A 19,282-nucleotide genomic window follows, 5' to 3' on the forward strand; every position below is an offset into this window, starting at 1 on the left:
ACATAGGTCGGAAGAGTGATGAGGTTCTGTATAGGAAATTCAGGGAGTTAGGTGCTAAGTTAAAGGGCAAGACCTCCAGGGTTCTAATCTCAGGATTGCTACCCATACCATGTGCTAGTGAGGTGAGAAATTGTAATATCATACAGTTTAACATGTGGCTAAGGGGTTGGTGTAGGCGGGAGGGCATCAGATATTTAGGGGAGGGGTTTCTTTCAGGGAAGCTGAGACCTGTACAGAAGAGATGGTTGCATTTGAACTGGAAGGATCTAATATCCTAGCAGGATATTTGCTCGTGCTGCATGGGGTGGGGGGAGAGGCATAGGAACCAGAGTGAATGAACAGAGGGTGCAGTGGTTATGGAAGCAGATGTTATTAAGACCCCAACAAAGTTAGGAATCAAAAAGTTGAGCATGGTGTGACTAATGTTCTGAACTGCGTATATGTCAATGCAAGAAGTATTGTAGGAAAGGCAGATGAGCTCAGGGCATGGATCAACACATGGATATTAGTGAGTCTTGGTTGCAGAAGAGACAGGACCGGCAGCTCAATATTCTGGGGTTCCATTGTTTTAGGTACAACAAAGTGGGAGGGACTAAAGGGGAAGGGGTGGCGTTACTAGTCAGGGAAATTGTCACAGCAGTGCTCAGTCAGGACAGATTGGAGAACTTCTCTTGTGAGGCTCTATGGATGGAATTGAGGAATAAGAAAGGTATGATCACATAAATGGGATTATATTATCGACCACCCAACAGTCTGTGGGATTTAGAAGATCAAATTTGTAGAGAGATCGCTGACTGTTGCAAGAAACATAAGGTTATGATAGTAGGTGATTTTAACTTTCCACATATTGACTGGGACTCCCATACTGTAAAAGGACTAGGGGATAGAGTTTGTCAGCTGTGTTCAGTAAAGTGGCCTTCATCAGTCCATAGAAGCCCCAAACAGAGAGTGTGTAATACTTGATCTGCTGTCAGGGAATGCAACATGACAGGTGACAGAAGTTTGTGTAGGGGAACACTTTGCATCTAGTGATCATAATGCTATTTGTTTCAAGATATTTATGGAGAAGGATAGACCTGGTCCTCGGGTTAAAATTCTAAACTGGAGAAAGGCCAATTTTGACGGTATCAGAACAGATTTGTCAAGTATGGATTGGGACAGGCTGTTTTCTGCCAAAGATGTCCTGTAGTAGGCAAGTGCAGAAATTGCAGGGGCCCTAGCAAAGATATTTCAATCATCCTTAGCAACAGGTGAGCTTCCGGAGAACTGAAGGATAGTTCTTGTTGTTCCACTGTTTAAATAAGGCTCTAAAAATAAACCAGGAAATTATAGGTTGGTGAGACTGACATCAATAGTGGAAAATTATCATATTTTTCATCAACAGGATGTAAATTATGCTGTTTTTGAACCTGCGACTTGACTTTTTATCTTTTTCTCTTCCCTCTGCGGTCCATTTATTTTTGTCTGCCCAACAAGTTCTTTGTATATTGTGTCCTACTTTGCTGCATTTTCAACAAGTTTCACTTTTAAACCTGCATTGGTCTGGTATATGTCAGCCCCTGCCACAACAGTCACACAATTAGTTTGGCCAGGCTGGTTATTGTTTAAACAATGGAATTCTCTTCACTCTCACTTTCATTCCTGACTGCAACTCATTGCGTCTCTGTCTGCTCTTTCCATTGATTTTATCTGCTCTTTTAAATGTAAGTTGTATTTCAGTTAGGAGCCGTTTTGGAATGCTTTCTTATAAGATTCCACAAACTAAATGACCTCTCAGAGCATTACTGAACTGACAATGTCCAGACTATCTCTTCAATTCAATCACACTCGCTGAAATGACCTCCCATTCCTTATGAATCTGCTTATGAAACCTAAAGCATCTGCAATCAACAATGGTTTCAGTTCTAAATATTACTGCATCACTTTCACGATATCAGCAAAGCTCATTGTAGCTGGTTTGGTTGGAGCAGTCAAATTTCTAAGCAAACTGTACCCAAGACACTGAGCAAAACTAGCATTCACTTCACACTGGCTATTTCATTTGCTGCAAAAGTACAGCTCAACATGCTCAGTATACATATTCCAGTTATCAGTTGTTTAATTAAGGGAGTCTTTCTTTCTGACATAGCCAGCCATTTCTGCTTTTTTAAAAAAAAATATGATTCTTATTACCCAGTACTCACTGTTTATGAACCTGTGAATTTGTCTTTTTTTTTGCTCTAACATCTCACTGCACTTTTTTTAAAACCTCAAACGTCTCACTGTGCTTTCTTCAGACTCGACTGTCTTGCTGCACTTCAACAGGTAGGTCTCGCGTTCATCTTAAAACCTGGTCGCCACTCCAAAACACAAAAACTAATTGAAAGGAAAACAAAAGAGCTGGGAATGCGAGTCTAACTTCATTTTTACTTTAAGCGAGGTGCATATGTATGATGTGGCAGGGTAATGACGTATGCCATTTTTGTACTTTTACATATAACCCTCAATGTATTATGTAAACAACAAAGAATATTTAATCAAACAATATATTTACAATATTACTCAATTATATTCTAAAATATTAAATACACAACAGAAACCAAGTGTTTGCAGAAACATACAAAATGAAATGCATGAAACACATTTGTTCAAGATTCAACTTGCATTTATTATCAAAGAATGTATAAATTATACAAACTTGAGATTTGCTTGCTCACAGGTTTGTGTTGGTTGTCAGTCGTTTCTGACAATGATGTTTGTGCAGCTCAACAATTGTGTGTTCTACGGTGGCTCTGCAGTCCAATTCTAGGAGGACATGAGTGTTGACAGTGAGGTAGGTAAACCGTCCGGCCACTGTTGGAGCGAGTGATATGGCCATTTTCCTCCTCTCTCCAACAGTGACCAGTTCTGCATGGTGACTATTCTTTAAGTTATTGGAGGCTCGTCTTACCAGGGCATGCCGTCCAGTCCTGTCCTAAGCACTCCACTCAAGTTGCTGAGGAGCAATGTCAGCATGCGTGAGGTTGGCTTTCACACAGGCCTTGAACCTCTTACAAGGTCGCCCCCTGTTTCTTCTTCCTTGCGACAGCTCTCTGTATGGCAAATGTTTAGGTATTCTGGAATTCTCCATGCATATAACATGTCCTGTCCAGCAGAGCTGGGCTTGCAGGATCATTGCTTCAATGCTTGTGCTCTTTGCTCTTTCGGGGACTTTCAGTTTGGGACACGGTCCTGCCAGTGGATGCCCAGGATTGATCTCAGGCTATGTGTATGGAAGAGTTTCAGCATTTCAAGGTGCCTTCTATATGGTTTCACAGCCATATAATAGACTACTAAGGACTACCGCTTTGTACACCTTGAGTTTCATGGCTTTTCAGATATTATGCTGGTTCAGTACAGGTGATCGCAAGTGCCTGAGTGGTTGACTGGCCTCACAGGTAGCCACAAAGCAAGAAACTCAAAGGAACCCAATTAAAGAAAAGAAACAATAAAAATAAAAATAAAAGACCAACACCTGATGCACAAAAGAAAGAAAAAAAATACAAATCATGAAAACATTTGAAGCGAACAACAGCAATTCTGAACCAAAATTGATCTGAACCCCGGAGCAGCCCAGAGTAGGCCCAAAGCCTTGCTTTTCAGTTTATCATATTACCAGGCATGGAGCACAGCAGCCGAGGCAGTCTTCATAGCCTCAGCGCCATGGAGATAACAGCAGAGAATGAGTGAAATCACCTCTTGTCCTGACCAACACCCTGTCTTTTCAGTCCACCTGGGCTAGCATTTAAATTGATCCAACAACAGAACAGCAAAAGGCTCCAGCGCCCTGGAGAGAGGAGTGAAGATCATGGAGTGAGTGAAATCAGCTGGCATTTAAACTGTCTGAACAGCATAATGTACCTCGCACTAGGACCCAGGCACTGCTACACTTAAAGGCTCCGGGCCTAGACCACGTTGCTCAGTGACTTGCTCCGTGCCCAGCCTGAAGCTGCTCTCAAGCTCTTCAGGTCAGTTTGGTGCCCAGAATGACACAACCTCGCACCCAGGCCAGTTGAACGAGCATTGGATCTTCTCTGCCCAGGCCCCAGCTTCTCCTTTTAGTGCCCAAAGCGATCCAACCTCACTCCTGGGCCAGCTGTACTGGCATCAGAACTCCAACTGCAACGATTCTACAACACACTGTCTCAGCTCAGGCCCTGAACTCATCTTACCATTGGCTGCCCCTTCACTCTTGAGGCAATAATTTAACGCGATTTACCACAGAAAAGGTATTTTTAGTGATGTTTTCAATCGGATTTCTTATCTTTTTGACTTCCAGAAGCTGTTGTGCACATTCAGTTGTGCCATCTTAACTGGAAGTAATGTTTTATCCAGCTCTATAGCATGAGATGGTCCTTAGCAATGGCCCAGGTCTGCCATGTTTACAAAGAGCAGCACAAATTCAGTCAGGTTGATTATCATCTTATCCAAACATTAATTTCTTCTACCACTAGCACATTAACACCGCAGAGAGTGAGATCTACAAAATACCTAAAAATAAAAGCTGGTCATGGCAGCAATGCACAAATTTCAGATTGACTGAATCATTTAAGTACCTCTGTAAATCAGCTTTGAAATCTTCAAGGGATTTAATAAAATGGAGAAATTGGAAGGAATTAATTCTGATGGAGAATTCAGAAAGATTACAAGACCTTTTTGTTGAAAGGTGAAATATGTTTAATGGTACATCAAAGGAAACTCCGGAGGAACAGTGCAAGTGCCCTCTTTACGCCACTTTGGTATATCCTCAAATGCTGTATATCATTTTTTTCTTCATATTCTAGTTATTACTCCTGAAATGTTGATTTCCCTAATATTAATAATACTTATGTGGATTGCTTTAATTAACAACATTAAAATGGATGGTTTCCATGTAATAATCTTATGGTCATTTTGTATATTTAAATTTGGGAACACTCATTGCAGGCCAAAACCACCTTTCTGATTAATCAGGCTATTATTTCATGGTTCTTTACAAGCCTCTTTCACCCAGTGTCATTTTAGAATATGGGGATCCTGCTTCAACAGTGGTTTTAATGTGATTTCTTCACTCCAGCCTTCATACCAAGAATGGCACTTCAACCTCTCTCTCTTTACATTTGCTATTATCCTAAAGATGTTCCTTCTAAACCTCTTGCAAAAATATGAGCATGGAAATTAAAATGGACTCTCTGTGCAGTAGTGAGGGAGTGATGTGCTGTCAGATGAATCATCTTTCAGACACACATTAAACCAAGGTTCTGTCTGCTCTCTCGGAAGGACACGTCACTCATTTCAAAAGTATTATTTTGCAGAAGAGTAGAGGAAATATTTCTGGAGACCAGATCAATGTTTATCTTTCATTCAATATCCCCAAAGCAGGTCAACATTGTTGCTTGTGAGAGTTTTCAAAATTCATTGACTGAAGGGGGTGAACAATTTTTTCTATTTTTTTAATGTGACGTACCTTCATGTCATATGAACACAGAAAACGTCATTCTATCTTTTTGCTAAAGTGATATATTTGTGGAGATGGTTCACCACTCCATGCCATTTTGACATCTTAATTCATGTTCTTAGGACAGCTCTCAGACTGAACAAAATAGAAACAATACTTCTAAAAAATCCATTTTTCCTTTTAAGGCCATTTTCATTCTGACCCCCTGCAATATTGATCTCTCTGCTTCTTCAAGAGGATTGTCACAATTTTCCCCTTTTTAAGGTCTTTTATTTTAACCTTTTATGATAGTTTTCCCTAATTTTCAATGGCTATGAGTTTAGCCTGTCAGCTGTTTCCTTCTAATCTTGAGGGCCCTAAATTCAGTGCTCCCTAGCTACTTCTTAAGGTCTTAAAAGTTTCAACAATAATCACTTTGGATCAACCTGTTTTCATAACCTCTAGTTCTGAACTCCATCTGTGTCTACCTTACATTGACTGGCCATTGAAGCAAATGCATTCAGTTTTACTGTTCATTTTTCCTGCGCAGAGACAAATGAATGAGGTATTAAACCTTGTTCCAGGGAAAACAAAACACATTAGCCCTGAAAGCTCTGAAAGTGATGGGGGTGGGGGGAAGCGTTTAGTTTAAATTCTGATATGGCACAAAATTAATGATCAATATAAAAAACTTCATCAAGTCTCTCAGAAGGAATTAATCAAATATGGCATGGTTTTACAGGAAAATAAATCTAATCAATACAGGATGACCTTCTATAATCCGGCACCATTGGGACCTGAGTGCCGGATTAGTGAAAATGCTGAATTACAGAAGGGTCACATTAAGCAAGAGCTAACCACCTCAGCATACCTCTAAAATATCAAAGGATTCAAAGGTTCATTTAATGTCAGAGAAATGTATACAATATACATCCTGAAATGCTTTTTCTTCGCTACCACCTATGAAAACAGAGGAGTGCCCCAAAGAATGAACAACAGTTAAATGTTAGAGCCCCTAAGTTCCCCCCGCTCCCCTCCCTCCCACGCGCAAGCGGCAGCGAGCAACAGTTCCCCCCTCCCCACCGGCAAAAAATAAAGCGCACCCGCTACCAGCGCTCAAGCGATAGCAAAGACACAGACTTGCAGTTACCCCAAAGACTACATTGCACTCGCAGTTACTGAGGAAATCCTCGTTAGTTTCTTTTCCCGCTGGCGGGTGAGACGGGCGGGTGCCGGGCGGCCATGCCTCAGGCAAATGATATTAATAAATGCAGGAAGACAAGCAGGAATCACCTGTCTGTGCTTACAAGAGCGTGCCAACACTTGAAGAGATCTAGCGCAACCAAAACAACGCGCAGCAGATTATCGAAGGAACCGGATTACAGGTAGTCGGATTAGTGAAGGTTGACCTGTACAAATTTATCCAGCATTTTGTATATGTTGCACAAGAAAAAAAGGACTTTATTATGAACAGTAAATCTCTGAGAAATCTGTGATTACTCACAGCAATGAAAATCCTAAACACTTTCCTTTCAAAAGCCTGTAGAAAGTGGATCAACTGAAATTTACAGCCCTGATTAATGAATTAGTATTAGCTCTGCTATCAAGAGATGGTGAAAAGGTGAGTAGAGTTAATATACCAAATAACCAAGATCAAAACAATGTGTGAATGGCTGAACAGCCATTGGAACTAAACAATTCAACATTGCTTTATTTGTCAGTACTTCCTACCTATGAGAAATATGTTTTGAGATTTTCCTGAGGTTAACACCTTTTAATGGAGCTTGGCTAAGAAACGCTTGTGCTGTTGCATTGTCACAAGAAAGATCTATCTACTGGACTATCTGTTGGTTGTCCAATTGGTCTTCGTTCAAATTATTGAGAATACTTTTCAAAGCACAGAACCAAAGCCAAGGATTGATCCCTAGAAGTGTAAAATTGGAGTTGCATGGGCCACTCAGCATTATTGACTTCTGAAAGAGCTGATTTTCTAACTAGTATGTGATGAGTATGAGAGAAAATACACAAAAACTGACTGTTTTGCAAAAGGAGAATGATGAATTACTCAACAGGCTAGGCTGCAGAGTGAGTTCTGATGAAAGGTTGTTGAGTTGAAACGTAACTTGTTCCTTTACCCACCGACACTGTCTAACCTGTTGAGAGTTTCCACATTTCCTTCCTTTATTTTAGATTTCCACCACATAGTGCTTTGCCATTGCACTGAATAATTTCCAGCCCAAACGTACTTTAGTGCTATTGTTCTTTTTGATGTATATTAGTGAAGTGGCATTCAATAATTTCCAAAGTCTGCAAGTAATATGAAACTTGCGGGGAATAGTGAAGAGTGTGGAAGACTGTAACAGACTCCAGGAGGTTAAAGAGGGACCAATGAGAGAGATAACAACTGGCACATTAGACATTGAATGAGTAGAGAACTCAAATTAAATGATACAGTTTTACAGTGGTTTCAAATTTACCCTGTAGTGAACTCTGGCATGACATTTTTTTTACTACACATTATGGATCTTAATCCAGAAACAGGACATACATTTCAAGCAGCTTTTTTGACTGTTGGCAAATATAAGTCATAGAGCATAAGAGTGGATTCAGTAATGGATTTTTTTTGGTTGCTGTGAGCTCCAACATGATATTAATGGCCTGTGTGAATAGCTGGGTACGTGTATTAGTGCTTACACACTGAATGTGCATCAGAAGCAAGCAGAGAAGGCAGATTATCATCAATCACAATTCAATGTCGATGTTAGAAAATCATTTCCATTGTGGAACATAATACTCCTGTTGACAACTTCTCTTAGCTATCCCTTTCCCAACCCACTTCACTCAAGATCACTATTTTATATTTTATACTTTATTGTCACCAAACAATTGGTACTAGAATGTATAATCATCACAGCGATATTTGATTCTGCACTTCACACTCCCTGGATTACAAATACTAAATATTAAAAATAGTTAAAATTAGTAAATATTAAAAATTTAAATTATAAATCATAAATAGAAAATAGAAAAATGGAGGGTACGGCCCAGATCCGGGTCAGGATCCGTTCAGCAGTCTTATCACAGTTAGAAAGAAGCTGTTCCCAAATCTGGTTGTACGAGTCTTCAAGCTCCTGAACCTTCTCCCGGAGGGAAGAGGGACGAAAAGTCTGTTGGCTGGGTGGGTCGTGTCCTTGATTATCCTGGTAGCACTGCTCCGACAGCGTGCGGTGTAAAGTGAGTCCACGGACGGAAGATTGGTTTGTGTGATGTGCTGCGCCGTGTTCATGATCTTCTGCAGCTTCTTTTGGTCTTGGACAGGACAACTTCCATACCAGGTTGTGATGCACCCTAGAAGAATGCTTTCTACGGTGCATCTATAAAAATTAGTGAGGGTTTCAGGGGACAGGCCAAATTTCTTTAGTTTTCTCAGGAAGTAAAGGCGCTGGTGGTCCTTCTTGGCAGTGAACTCTGCTTGGTTGGACCAAGTCAGGTCATTTGTGATATTGACTCCGAGGAACTTAAAGCTTTTGACCTGTTCCACTTGCGCACCACCGATGTAAATTGGGTCATGCGGTCCGCTACTCCTTCTGAAGTCAACAACCAATTCCTTCGTCTTGCTGACATTGAGGGATAGGTTATTGTCTTCGCACCATGCCACCAGGTTCTTAATTTCCTCTCTGTACTCAAACTCATCATTACCCGAGAGGCGGCCTACAGTTGTGTGATCAGCATTTAAAAAGATAATCAACAATCCACAGTTTGCTTATCTTTATAGAATTCCACAAGTCATTAAAGACTCCCATCACCCAGAACATGCCCTCTTCTCATTGCTACCATCAGGTAGGAGGTACAGAAGCCTGAAGGCACACACTCAGTGATTCAGGAACAGCTTCTTCCCCTCTGTCATCCGATTTCTAAATGGACATTGAAACCATGAACACCACCTCACTTTTTTTTATTACTTCTGTTTTGGCACTATTTTTAATTTAACTATTTACTATACATACATACACTTACAGTAATTTATAAACTTATTTATTTTTCTACATTTATCATGTATTGCATTGTACTGCTACTGGTAAGTTAACAAATTTCACGACATAAGCTGGTGACATTAAACCTGATTCTAATTCTGAGCCCTCTTTTGTGGGTTCAGATTGGCAGATCGTTGTGTATCGCAGCAGTGAAAAAGGTCATTCAGCTTATCTGCTCCATTCGAGCTCTCTGTAGGGCAATCCAGTAAGTTCCATTCCCCTTGTTTTAGCCATATTCCTGCAAGTTTATTTTCCTCAAAACCTAACCCAATTCTCTTTCAACATTACTAATCATCTAATTACTGTTTCAACATGTCCTGCCAGGAGGAGTAGGGGGAGAAAGTAATCTCAGCAGGACGTAATATTCAACAAGTAATCCTGATGTGTGAGTCTCATCCACAATCAACATATGATATGTCTCCACCTCAGCAACAAAACCTTCATGGAAATCTGCTGTCAGGAGCAGCCACATTATTTTATTATCTTATCTCTATCTCTCTCTCTGTCTCTCTCTCTCTCTCTCTCTCTCTCTCTCTATCCTCTCTTTCTGTTTCTCTTTCTCTTTTATAACGTCTGAACCACAGAATTTTGGTAATCAAAGGAATTCTTGATATCAAAATAAAAGGTTAACTGCCTTCACAGTCACCTCTTAAAACCTGAGGAGGCATGACATGTGATCCAGGGGATTTGTGGGTCATTAGTCCTACTAATTTTTAAATCTTTTTCTCTACTAATATTCGTTAACTTACATTTTGGTATTGCTTAGCTGGTTTTCCTCCAAGAGCACCGTAACCCTTGTCGTTGGATTTGGAGGGTTGCTTGCCTCAATGACCCAGAGTGCTATGTTGGCTGGAGTCAGGGCTTTATGCTTTAGGGTCATCCATGCCAAAAAGGTCAAAGGGTGGAAGCCAGACTAAGGTTTACCGGTTCTCCAGGTTCAAGGGTTCAGCTCAGGGCTAACAAAATTGTTACAGAAACAGCAACGAAGAATCCTTCCACATCTGAGTGTGACAGTATTCCTGAGTCTCCACCTGGGACTTCCATGACTGACAGTAGTGAAAACTGAGAGGAATCTACTGACGTGATGAAGGAAGCTCTGAACTCTGCCAGAGATGGAGGATTTTCATTGCTGTGCTAAACACCAGTGGTGTAATGGGCAGTAATAAGTAAGTTAGTTGGTTGGGAAAGGGGCTTGAACTAATGAGAGAAATTTTGCGTCTCAAAATAAAGGCTGGTGATAACCAGACAACTAGATAAATTATATCAGACCTCTAATTTATTTATTACATATAATTAGTTGATTACTTTTGCTTTGTATTAGTGAAGGATTAAAGTGAACTTAAGCTTTGACTATAATGTAACTTTGTGTGTTTGCTTGCTATCTGTAAAATGAAAGAGCTTCATAATTTGCATTTCACTAAGTTTTTCAAATAACATTCAAAACATGTCTGTGCATGGTGCAGTCACACAACTATGTCAATGATCAACTAAGAAAGTCAGGGAAAATAACAGACCAAAATAAAATTGTTTTACCTCAGCAAAATAACCAAATCCGCATCACATGACAGCTTTTCAAGACCAAGTGTTCCTTCTGTCCGAATATAATGGATTTTCTCCCTGAAATCAAAAGGTACAGAAATAGAGGATTTTTGCAAGGAACTTAGGAGCATATAGTTAAGCAATTTTGCAGGGAAGAAAAATATGACCTGGATCTATTTACCTAGATTTCCTTTCATAAATGGTTCAACTTTTCTTCTCCGTTGCATGCAAACCGACTTTACCAAGTAAACCTGATACATTAAAACTAATTTCCAATCTGTTTTAATTAACATGAAATTCACTCTGAAGTAGATAATGTTGGGAGTGTGTATCAGGAATCCACGGAAGCACAAAAGTGGAAAACTGCCTATGCTCTGCCAAGGTGCAGAATGGTTTAAGCTTTCTATTCTTAGGTGATCCCAGTCATGTATAAATACATTAACGTGCACAATATTGTATCCGGAGTCCAGGCTACTATTAGTCATAATGATGGACCTGTCCATATGACATAGTTCAGTCTGATAGTCGAGTGAAGGAAGGAAATCTGACACAGGGAAATAGTAGGTTACTTGTTATAACAGTGAACAGAGAAATGTCATTCAATTACCATTGGTTTCTGTTACAAAAAGTAATTTCAGTATTATATTTCCGCTAAGACATAGTTTGTGGAAATCATTCTTTTCTGTATTTGGTATCTTAATTAAAATAAATGAAGAGTTCTCTCCCCTTGTTAACGTGGCGCATTCTCAAAGCTGTTTTTATTCTCCTGTCCTGCTCTCAAGTGCAGAAAGATTATTTGACCTTGGCATCCATTTTACCTGGGCCTAATCTTACAGTCACACAGATAGAAACATTTCCCCACCCTGCCCTATCTAATCAGATCTGCAGCATCTATTCTTTATTTTCCACTCCTTAGCCGAGGATGTTGAGGCTAACTACAGCAGGTGCTGTAAATCAAATTTAACACAGCATGTGGATTGGACCTTCCCTGCTGGTGCCATACAATGCCAGACATCTTAGTCCTTCAGAGTTCATTATTAAAGCAGGTGGTGCATTAGTTCTTTGAAAAATTATATCAAAGTGTTCATATCTCCAATGTAAATGACATAAGGTACATTCTGCCTTCTGTCTTCAGCAGTGGTCACCAAAAGTCAGGAATGTGGCTACCAAAGTTAATAAAAATAATCAAATTAAATTCAACAAAAAAAAAGATATTCCTGTGGCATTTGCCATGCACTATATATTCGTAGTTCTCATGTGACCATCACACATGACCTAGACCATCCAACTCCAACTCATTCAGCTCAGTCCCAAGCCCACTGCAGCCATTGGCTTGACTGATTGGTGTAAGCTTTGTTGAGGTTCAAAGTCAAAGTTCAAAGTGCAAAGTAAATTTAATATCTAACTACATATATGTCACCATATACACTCCTGATATTCATTTTCTTGCTGGCATACTTAATACATCTAATCATCATCATCATGGCTCTGTCTGTCTAAGTAGACAATGGATGCGCTCGGTTCCAGGGCACAGACCTGGGCGATGAATATGGAGATCCTGGGCTGTCCAGACATCAAGATCCTCCTCTCGGCCTTGTGGATGTGGTCCAAAGGAATGCAAAGCAGTACTTTTGGCATCAGCTTGGCTGAAGGAGCTGCCGGGAGGTGATGTGATACGTCACCCAACCGCCTTAGGGGCTCCACTCTGGATTTCTGTAGGGTTTGGTAGCGGGTAGTGGCTCCACATGTCACTATAACAGGGTGTGACGACCCAGCCTTACACGAGTCCCGGGCTCAGCTGGCTCTGGCTGACAGTACCTGGTATGGGCCCCTATTCAGGGTTACAAACCCCACTGCCTTGTGGGTATCTTCGGGAGAAGAGAAGGCTAAATCTAATCATCATCATGGAATCAATGAAAGACCGCACCAACAGGGCAGACAACCAGTTTTTATTTTTCTACAAATACAAAAAGAAATAATAAATAAACAACTAAGTAACTAAGCAAGCAATAAACATCGAGGAGATGAGGTGAAGAGTCTTTGAAATTGAGTCCATAGGTTGAGGGAACAGTTCAGTGAAGTCGAGTGAAGTTATCCCCTCTGGTTCAAGAGCCTGATGGTTGAGGGGTAATAACTGCTCCTGAATCTGGTGGTGTGGGTCTTGAGGCTCCTGTACCTTCTTCCTGATGGAAAGAGAGAATGAGTTGGGTGGTAGGGGTCTCTGATGATGGATGCTGCTTTCCTATGACAATGCTTCATGTGGATATGCCGATTGTTGGGGAGGTGAAGGTTTGTTGACTGTGTAGTTCACACCATGAACTCTTGTGGTGATCATCTCATGTCCAGTTATAAATGGTGACTGGCCCATAGCTTGTCTGTCCTCAACTGGCTTTATTTTAGTCTTCGCATGTGTCTAATAGAATTTAAGTCAGCTGGTAGAGAAGATGTGAATTTGTGACTCTCACTGAAACAGCGAGATGAGGGGTGAAAGGTGTCATAGGAAAAGAATAGTGGGTGGTGGGAAAATCTTTAACTAATTAAAAGTAATCATGAAACAAAGCTTCAGACAAACAAAAATACTTTGGTAATTGTCCAGAAGCAACTCAGTGGAATGCTTCCAGGAATGAGTGGCCTCTGACTATATGAACGCATTGGGAAAACTGGGTTGTTTGCCTTGGAATAGAGGAGATTGTGTGGGAGTCTAAATGAGATATTTAAAATCATGTAGGGTCTACAGAATAGATAGAGAGAAGCTACTCCCATTGGTAAAAGGGTCAAAACCCAGAGGACGGGAAATGAGATTGATTGGCAAAAGAGCCAAAGAGTGAGATGATTTAATACTTAGTGAGTAAGACAGGGGGAGGTGGAATCCACTGTGGACTTTCAAAAAGGACAAAGCAGGTATGGAGCTGCTGATTACCCCTGCTGCAGTAAGCCAGCCCAGTCTCAATGGGCTGAATGGTCTCCCACCATTCTGTAACCTTTCTGCTATTCTGCACAATTCACTGAAGCAGACTTCAGAGCTTTTCCGTATGCTGGAAACTAAAAAAAACAAATGACCCTGTGATGGCAGGAAGAGATATCATCTATTTCTCAAGAGCACTCTCTAAAATGAATGCAGCATGTGGAACTTGCAAATGAACAGTGCAGTGGTGTTGTATATTACTGTCAGTCCATGATTTATAAGAGTACCATTTGGGGAGGGGAGAAAATCAGATCGAACATAGAGTAACACACGCAGTCTCTCTCATGTCTCCACTTGCTCCTCCACCGCATTCTCCAGATTTACAGCATCTGCAGTCTCTTGTGTGTCTCCAAATCAGATGTGGGCTTTCCTTTGTTCTAAAAAGGACTGATAAATCATCCCTTCCAAATTTAACTCACACCACCTTTCAAAAGCATTTGTTTTATCCAGACCACCTGGTTGCTTTCCGTACCCCTGCTTGGTGATTTACCCGCACAACATTTAGTGAACTTTTTATTCAATATTGAACAATATCCTAAACTGAAACAGACATTCCCATCAAATATGAATCCCATGGCCTCACAACCTGCCCATCACCTACACCTCTCTTCCTCTGGTTTGTCACCTCATTTCCTTCATGTCATGGTCTACCATCTTCTATAATCATATTTCTTCTACTTGAGCCCTTTGCCTCTTCCACAAATCATCTTTCAGCTTCTCACATCATCCCCTTCCCCTTGCTCCCATCTACCTTTCCCCCCTTCACCTATTACCTGACAGCTCATCCTCCTCCTCATTTCCCCATCACTTACTCTGGCTTCTGCCCTCTTTCTTTCCAGTCATGATGAAGTGTATTGGCCCGTAATGTCAACTCTGTAACGTAATGTTCATTTCCCTCCATAGATGCTGCCTGACCTGCTGAACTCCTCCAGCGTTTTGCATGTGTTGCTCCAGTTTTCCAGCATCTGTACACTTTCCTGTGTCTTCAGATCACAATTGTTGTTATTTCATTTTGTTATAGCTATCACTGGTTGATTACATTTTCTGTGTTAAAACGTATTGAGAACAAGCAATAAATCCAGCTCCCTTCTCATCAAAAGTAATGAGTAACAAATCACCCATTGTCCATTGTCCATTCTGCCACCCTCATGGCAGTGGGAGATTAGCACTTAATCCTGAGCTTTAAAATATCTAATTTACAGCAGATATGAGGAAGTCCTGTGCATTTAAAAATTTGGTGGGAGCCTTCTTCTGCCACCAACACTTCATTGGTAACCCAGTTAACACAATTCAAAAGTGATTACCCCAAATGTCCAAAAGCACAACAATTCCTGACCATAGTTCTTCAACTTCATGTCTTATTATTAAAGTGAAGATGAGCTACTCTGAGCAAGGGATCAAAATGGAGAGAACATAGAAACATGGAAGACCTACAGCACAATACAGGCCCTTCAGCCCACAATGCTGTGTCGAACATGTACTTATGTTAGAAATTACCTAGGGTTACCCATATCCTCTAATTATAATCCAACTTTTTTTATTAGGTTGGGATATACTTCAAGGTCATTGATCACTTTGGTACCTAGGGATATATATTCCCTCAAGCCTGCTCTGACATTCAATACAAGTTAGGAGCAGCAACTCTAACTGAGCACTTCTTAATAATCTGCACAATTAAGGCCAACAGCATGACTGACCCAAGGAGATAAACTAACCACTTTGGTTCTGGCCAGGATCCAAAGTGCTGATCTTCATCATCTATAAATATCAGTCAAATTATTGTCAATGTGTATTAAGCCACTGGAGGAATATATTTTTACAGTTGCTGCTAAACAAAATCTTCAAAGTCCATTCAAAATTAGAGGTGCATTCAATGAGAACTGTATTGACATTTTCCACTTTATTCTTATTACACCTTCTACGGTCAAGATAGTACCTGCGTACAAAGCTCTTTCATTCTTCTGGATAAATCACAAAACCGATATTTCACTTCATTTATGTCTGTTTTTCATCTTGAACGTGTTTCTAGATTTGCTAGAGGCTGCGATTTCCAGTTTGAAGATCGCTTGAGCAATCCAGCGCTTTGCTGTCTCCAAGAAAATACAAGGATGCCACAAGCACAAATCTCGAGGTGAAGAAACTACGAGACGGGCATGAGCTGATATTTGACTCCATCTTGCTGACTAAAGTGACAATGAAGGTCAAAATATTGAGGTGAATGCAGGGGCGAGTGTCGAAGGCCTTCTGATTGCTAGTGAGATAACTCTGCTGCCGAAGCGGAGGCTTGTGTGGCCTAATGCTGTGCCCGAAGTCTCTCTCTTTATTTTTGCATGGGGGTAAGGGGATTTGGGGGGGAGGGTGTCAATGTTCTTGTTGCTTTTAGAGCGGAGGAGGAGGGTTGGGGGGTTGTTGATCATGCTGGTGGGTTTGCTGTCTCTCTCTGAACTTTTCTTTGTTCTGTGGCTATCTGAAGAAGAAGAATCTCAGAGTTGTATACTGCATACGTACTTTGATAATAAATGAACCTTTACTTAAAGTTGTTCTTATTAAATGGTCTTGTGCAGAATTGTGGTGCAGATGGCAGATTTTGCATCTCAACTGATTGTTCTGACATTCAACTTTGATCCAAATTAATGTTCTGCAGGTTCCCGGAATTGTCTAAAGCCTGAGGTGGTTCAAAAAATGGGGAAACAGTAAAATTCATAAAATAAGATGCTTATGGAAATGTACGGTATTTAATGTGTCTTATTCTATTAGTAATCCAAAGGATTTGAGTATTAATAATTAATTAAGAACAAACTCAGTTTTGAAGGTCTTGGGAGTCAAAATGTCCGTGGCACAAGTCAATCTTGGGTTACCACTGCAATATGTGAGAGGTAACTCTCAAGACCAGTGAGTTACAGTAAGGAAGGACAGCTAAAGGAAACAAGTTCAAAATGATACCTTTACTTAGTGAATTCAGTCTCTGAGCTATAAAGCACACCATGGCCACCTGCATTTTGTAAACTGGCATGAACTTCAATCAGTTCCATATACGGAAACAACACTAAACCATGAACTCAGTTATAAAACACAGAATGCTGCAGGAACACAGCAGATCAGGCAGTGGCTTTGGAGGGAAATGAATGGCTGGCATTTCTGGCTGAGACCTTTCATCAGGAGTGGAAGGGAAGCGGGCAGAAGCCAGAATAAAAAGTTAGGGGAGGGGGAGGAGCACAAGCTGTCAGATCAGAGGTGAGTCCAGATGAGGGGAGGGGTAGGTATGTGGGTGGGGAAAAGGAATGATGCTTACAACTAGGAGGTGATAGGTGGAAAAGGTAAAGGGCTGAAGAAAGAGGAACCTGATAGGAAAGGACAATGGACCATGGAATAAAAGGAAGGAGGTGATGGTCAGATTGTGTGGGTGGGGGAGTGGGAGTGAAGGGATGAGCTAGCCACAGGAATCAGGGAAAACAAAGGCAGGGGTGAGAAAGAAAAACAGAGGGAGTGGTTACAAAAGTCAGATCCGACACAGCAGCCAGGGGTTCCTAATGGCCGTCAGTTTCAATTTCACTTCCCCTTCCCACACTGATGTCTGTATTCGGCCTCCTCTCCTGTCATATTGAGACCAGGTGCAGGTTGGACTTTATATTCTATATTGGCTGCCTCCAACATCACATCGATTTCTCTAACTTTTGGTAACCACTCCCCTCTGTCTCCACCCCACCCCCGTTTTCTCCCACTCCTGTGGTCTCCTCAACCTGTCTCTTCCTCTCCCCCATCTCACAGACTTCCTCTGGTTTCCCACCTTTATTCCATGGTCCACTGTCCTCTCCCATCAGATTCTTTCTTCAGCCTCCCCGCTCCACCACCCATTCCCCCTCTCATCTGCTCTCACTTATCACTTGCCAGCTCCTGCTTCATCCTTTCCCTGCCTTTTTATTGTGGCTTCTGCTCCTTTCCTTTCCAGTCCTGATGAAGGGCCCTGGCCCGAAACACTGTCTCCACAGATGCTGCTTGACCTACTGCATTACCCCAGTTTTTGCGCGGTGCTCAAGACCTCCAGCATCTGCAGATTCTCTTGCGTCTCCCTGAACTCAGTTGATAATATGTATATTTACCTGAGCGTGTGATTTCTGCTTAGGCTGGGCTGCCGCTCTTGAAGCATCTCGAAAATGTTTGCCTGACGGAGGAAAGCTACGATCTTGTCATTGTATGCTGTAATTGGGGAAAAAAATGAGCATTCTAAGCATTTTGTACACCTGTTTATATGTTTAATATTTTGTCAACATTTTTGCTGAAAGATATTGACTCCTAATGGGGACAAGATTTCACACTTACTGATTCACACGTACATGCACATCTTACGCAGACGGCCATTATCTAGCATGCTTCTGAATAGCAAATACAGGCAGTTGGTTCCCCACTGAAGGAAGAATTTTACATTATGATTTAACCCTGTGCTCATATTCTACCTATATATTAATCGTACAACCACAGTAGCTGGACATCCAGGCCTGACTAATCCTTTTCTTTTTAATTGCACCCCTCTAGAAACAGCCCTGGTATTTCCTGAATGAGATTAGCTAACTCTGCAATAGTAATGTATAGAAATTGGATGTAACCTGACATGTACACCTCAGTTTAACCATGAGATGAGGAAAGGTTTGTTTCATATTATGTTGAAGGCAAGGCTGAGGATTTTTTGACCAATTAAAAACCGGAGGAAAAATACGTGATCTGGAATAACATCAAGTTTGTGGAGCATAGAACATTTATTTCCTCTGCCATCACCACCAATACTCTTTATTTCCCCTCCCTCACTCCCCCCATCAACAAATAACATCACCACCATCATTTCCCCACCCTCACACACACACAACTCTTCAAACCCAGGTTGGTTGTAATTAATGATTACTCCTCAACCAAATTAAACTTTAAAAATACTTCTATGCCTCATTTTTTAAAAATCCTATCAAGAAAGTTCAAAAAATGACACTGTGGAATTTCTGGAAACTGAAGCCAGGGCTTAGTGCTTATATTTGTTGCCAATAAACTTAGAAAGCTTTTCCAAAAAGAGTGTACTCTTTCAGAACATGCTCCAAGCAGGACGGCTGAATTTTATCGTAAAGCCCTGTGACAGCGAGAAGGAAATAAAAACTAAATGTATTTTCATCTGCTTACCCACAGGCACAGCATCTTGATGGTACTGATTGCGTATGGCTGCCACCAGAGTGTTAGTAGGTCTGGCTAACAGTGTAGATCCCCGGACTCGTGAAACATCAGAAGCCTATACCAGAGCACGAAATAATCTTTTCAGTATCAGGATCA

The 19,282-nt window shown here is 41.0% G+C and overlaps 1 protein-coding gene across 1 annotated transcript in view; it reads right to left on the minus strand.

The window, feature by feature from the left end:
• Positions 1-19,282, minus strand: part of LOC140195398 (E3 ubiquitin-protein ligase HECW1-like) — a 409,392-nt gene that overhangs the window by 78,413 nt on the left and 311,697 nt on the right. Inside the window, exons 16-18 of the mRNA XM_072253630.1 lie at positions 19,136-19,241; positions 18,073-18,169; positions 11,002-11,085 (exon numbers count right to left, since the gene is read on the minus strand). Coding sequence (XP_072109731.1) covers positions 11,002-11,085; positions 18,073-18,169; positions 19,136-19,241 — 287 coding nt within the window. The remainder of the gene's footprint in view (positions 1-11,001; positions 11,086-18,072; positions 18,170-19,135; positions 19,242-19,282) is intronic.

Source organism: Mobula birostris, chromosome 3, assembly GCF_030028105.1.
Source record: "Mobula birostris isolate sMobBir1 chromosome 3, sMobBir1.hap1, whole genome shotgun sequence".
Taxonomy (NCBI): Eukaryota; Metazoa; Chordata; class Chondrichthyes; order Myliobatiformes; family Myliobatidae; genus Mobula; species Mobula birostris.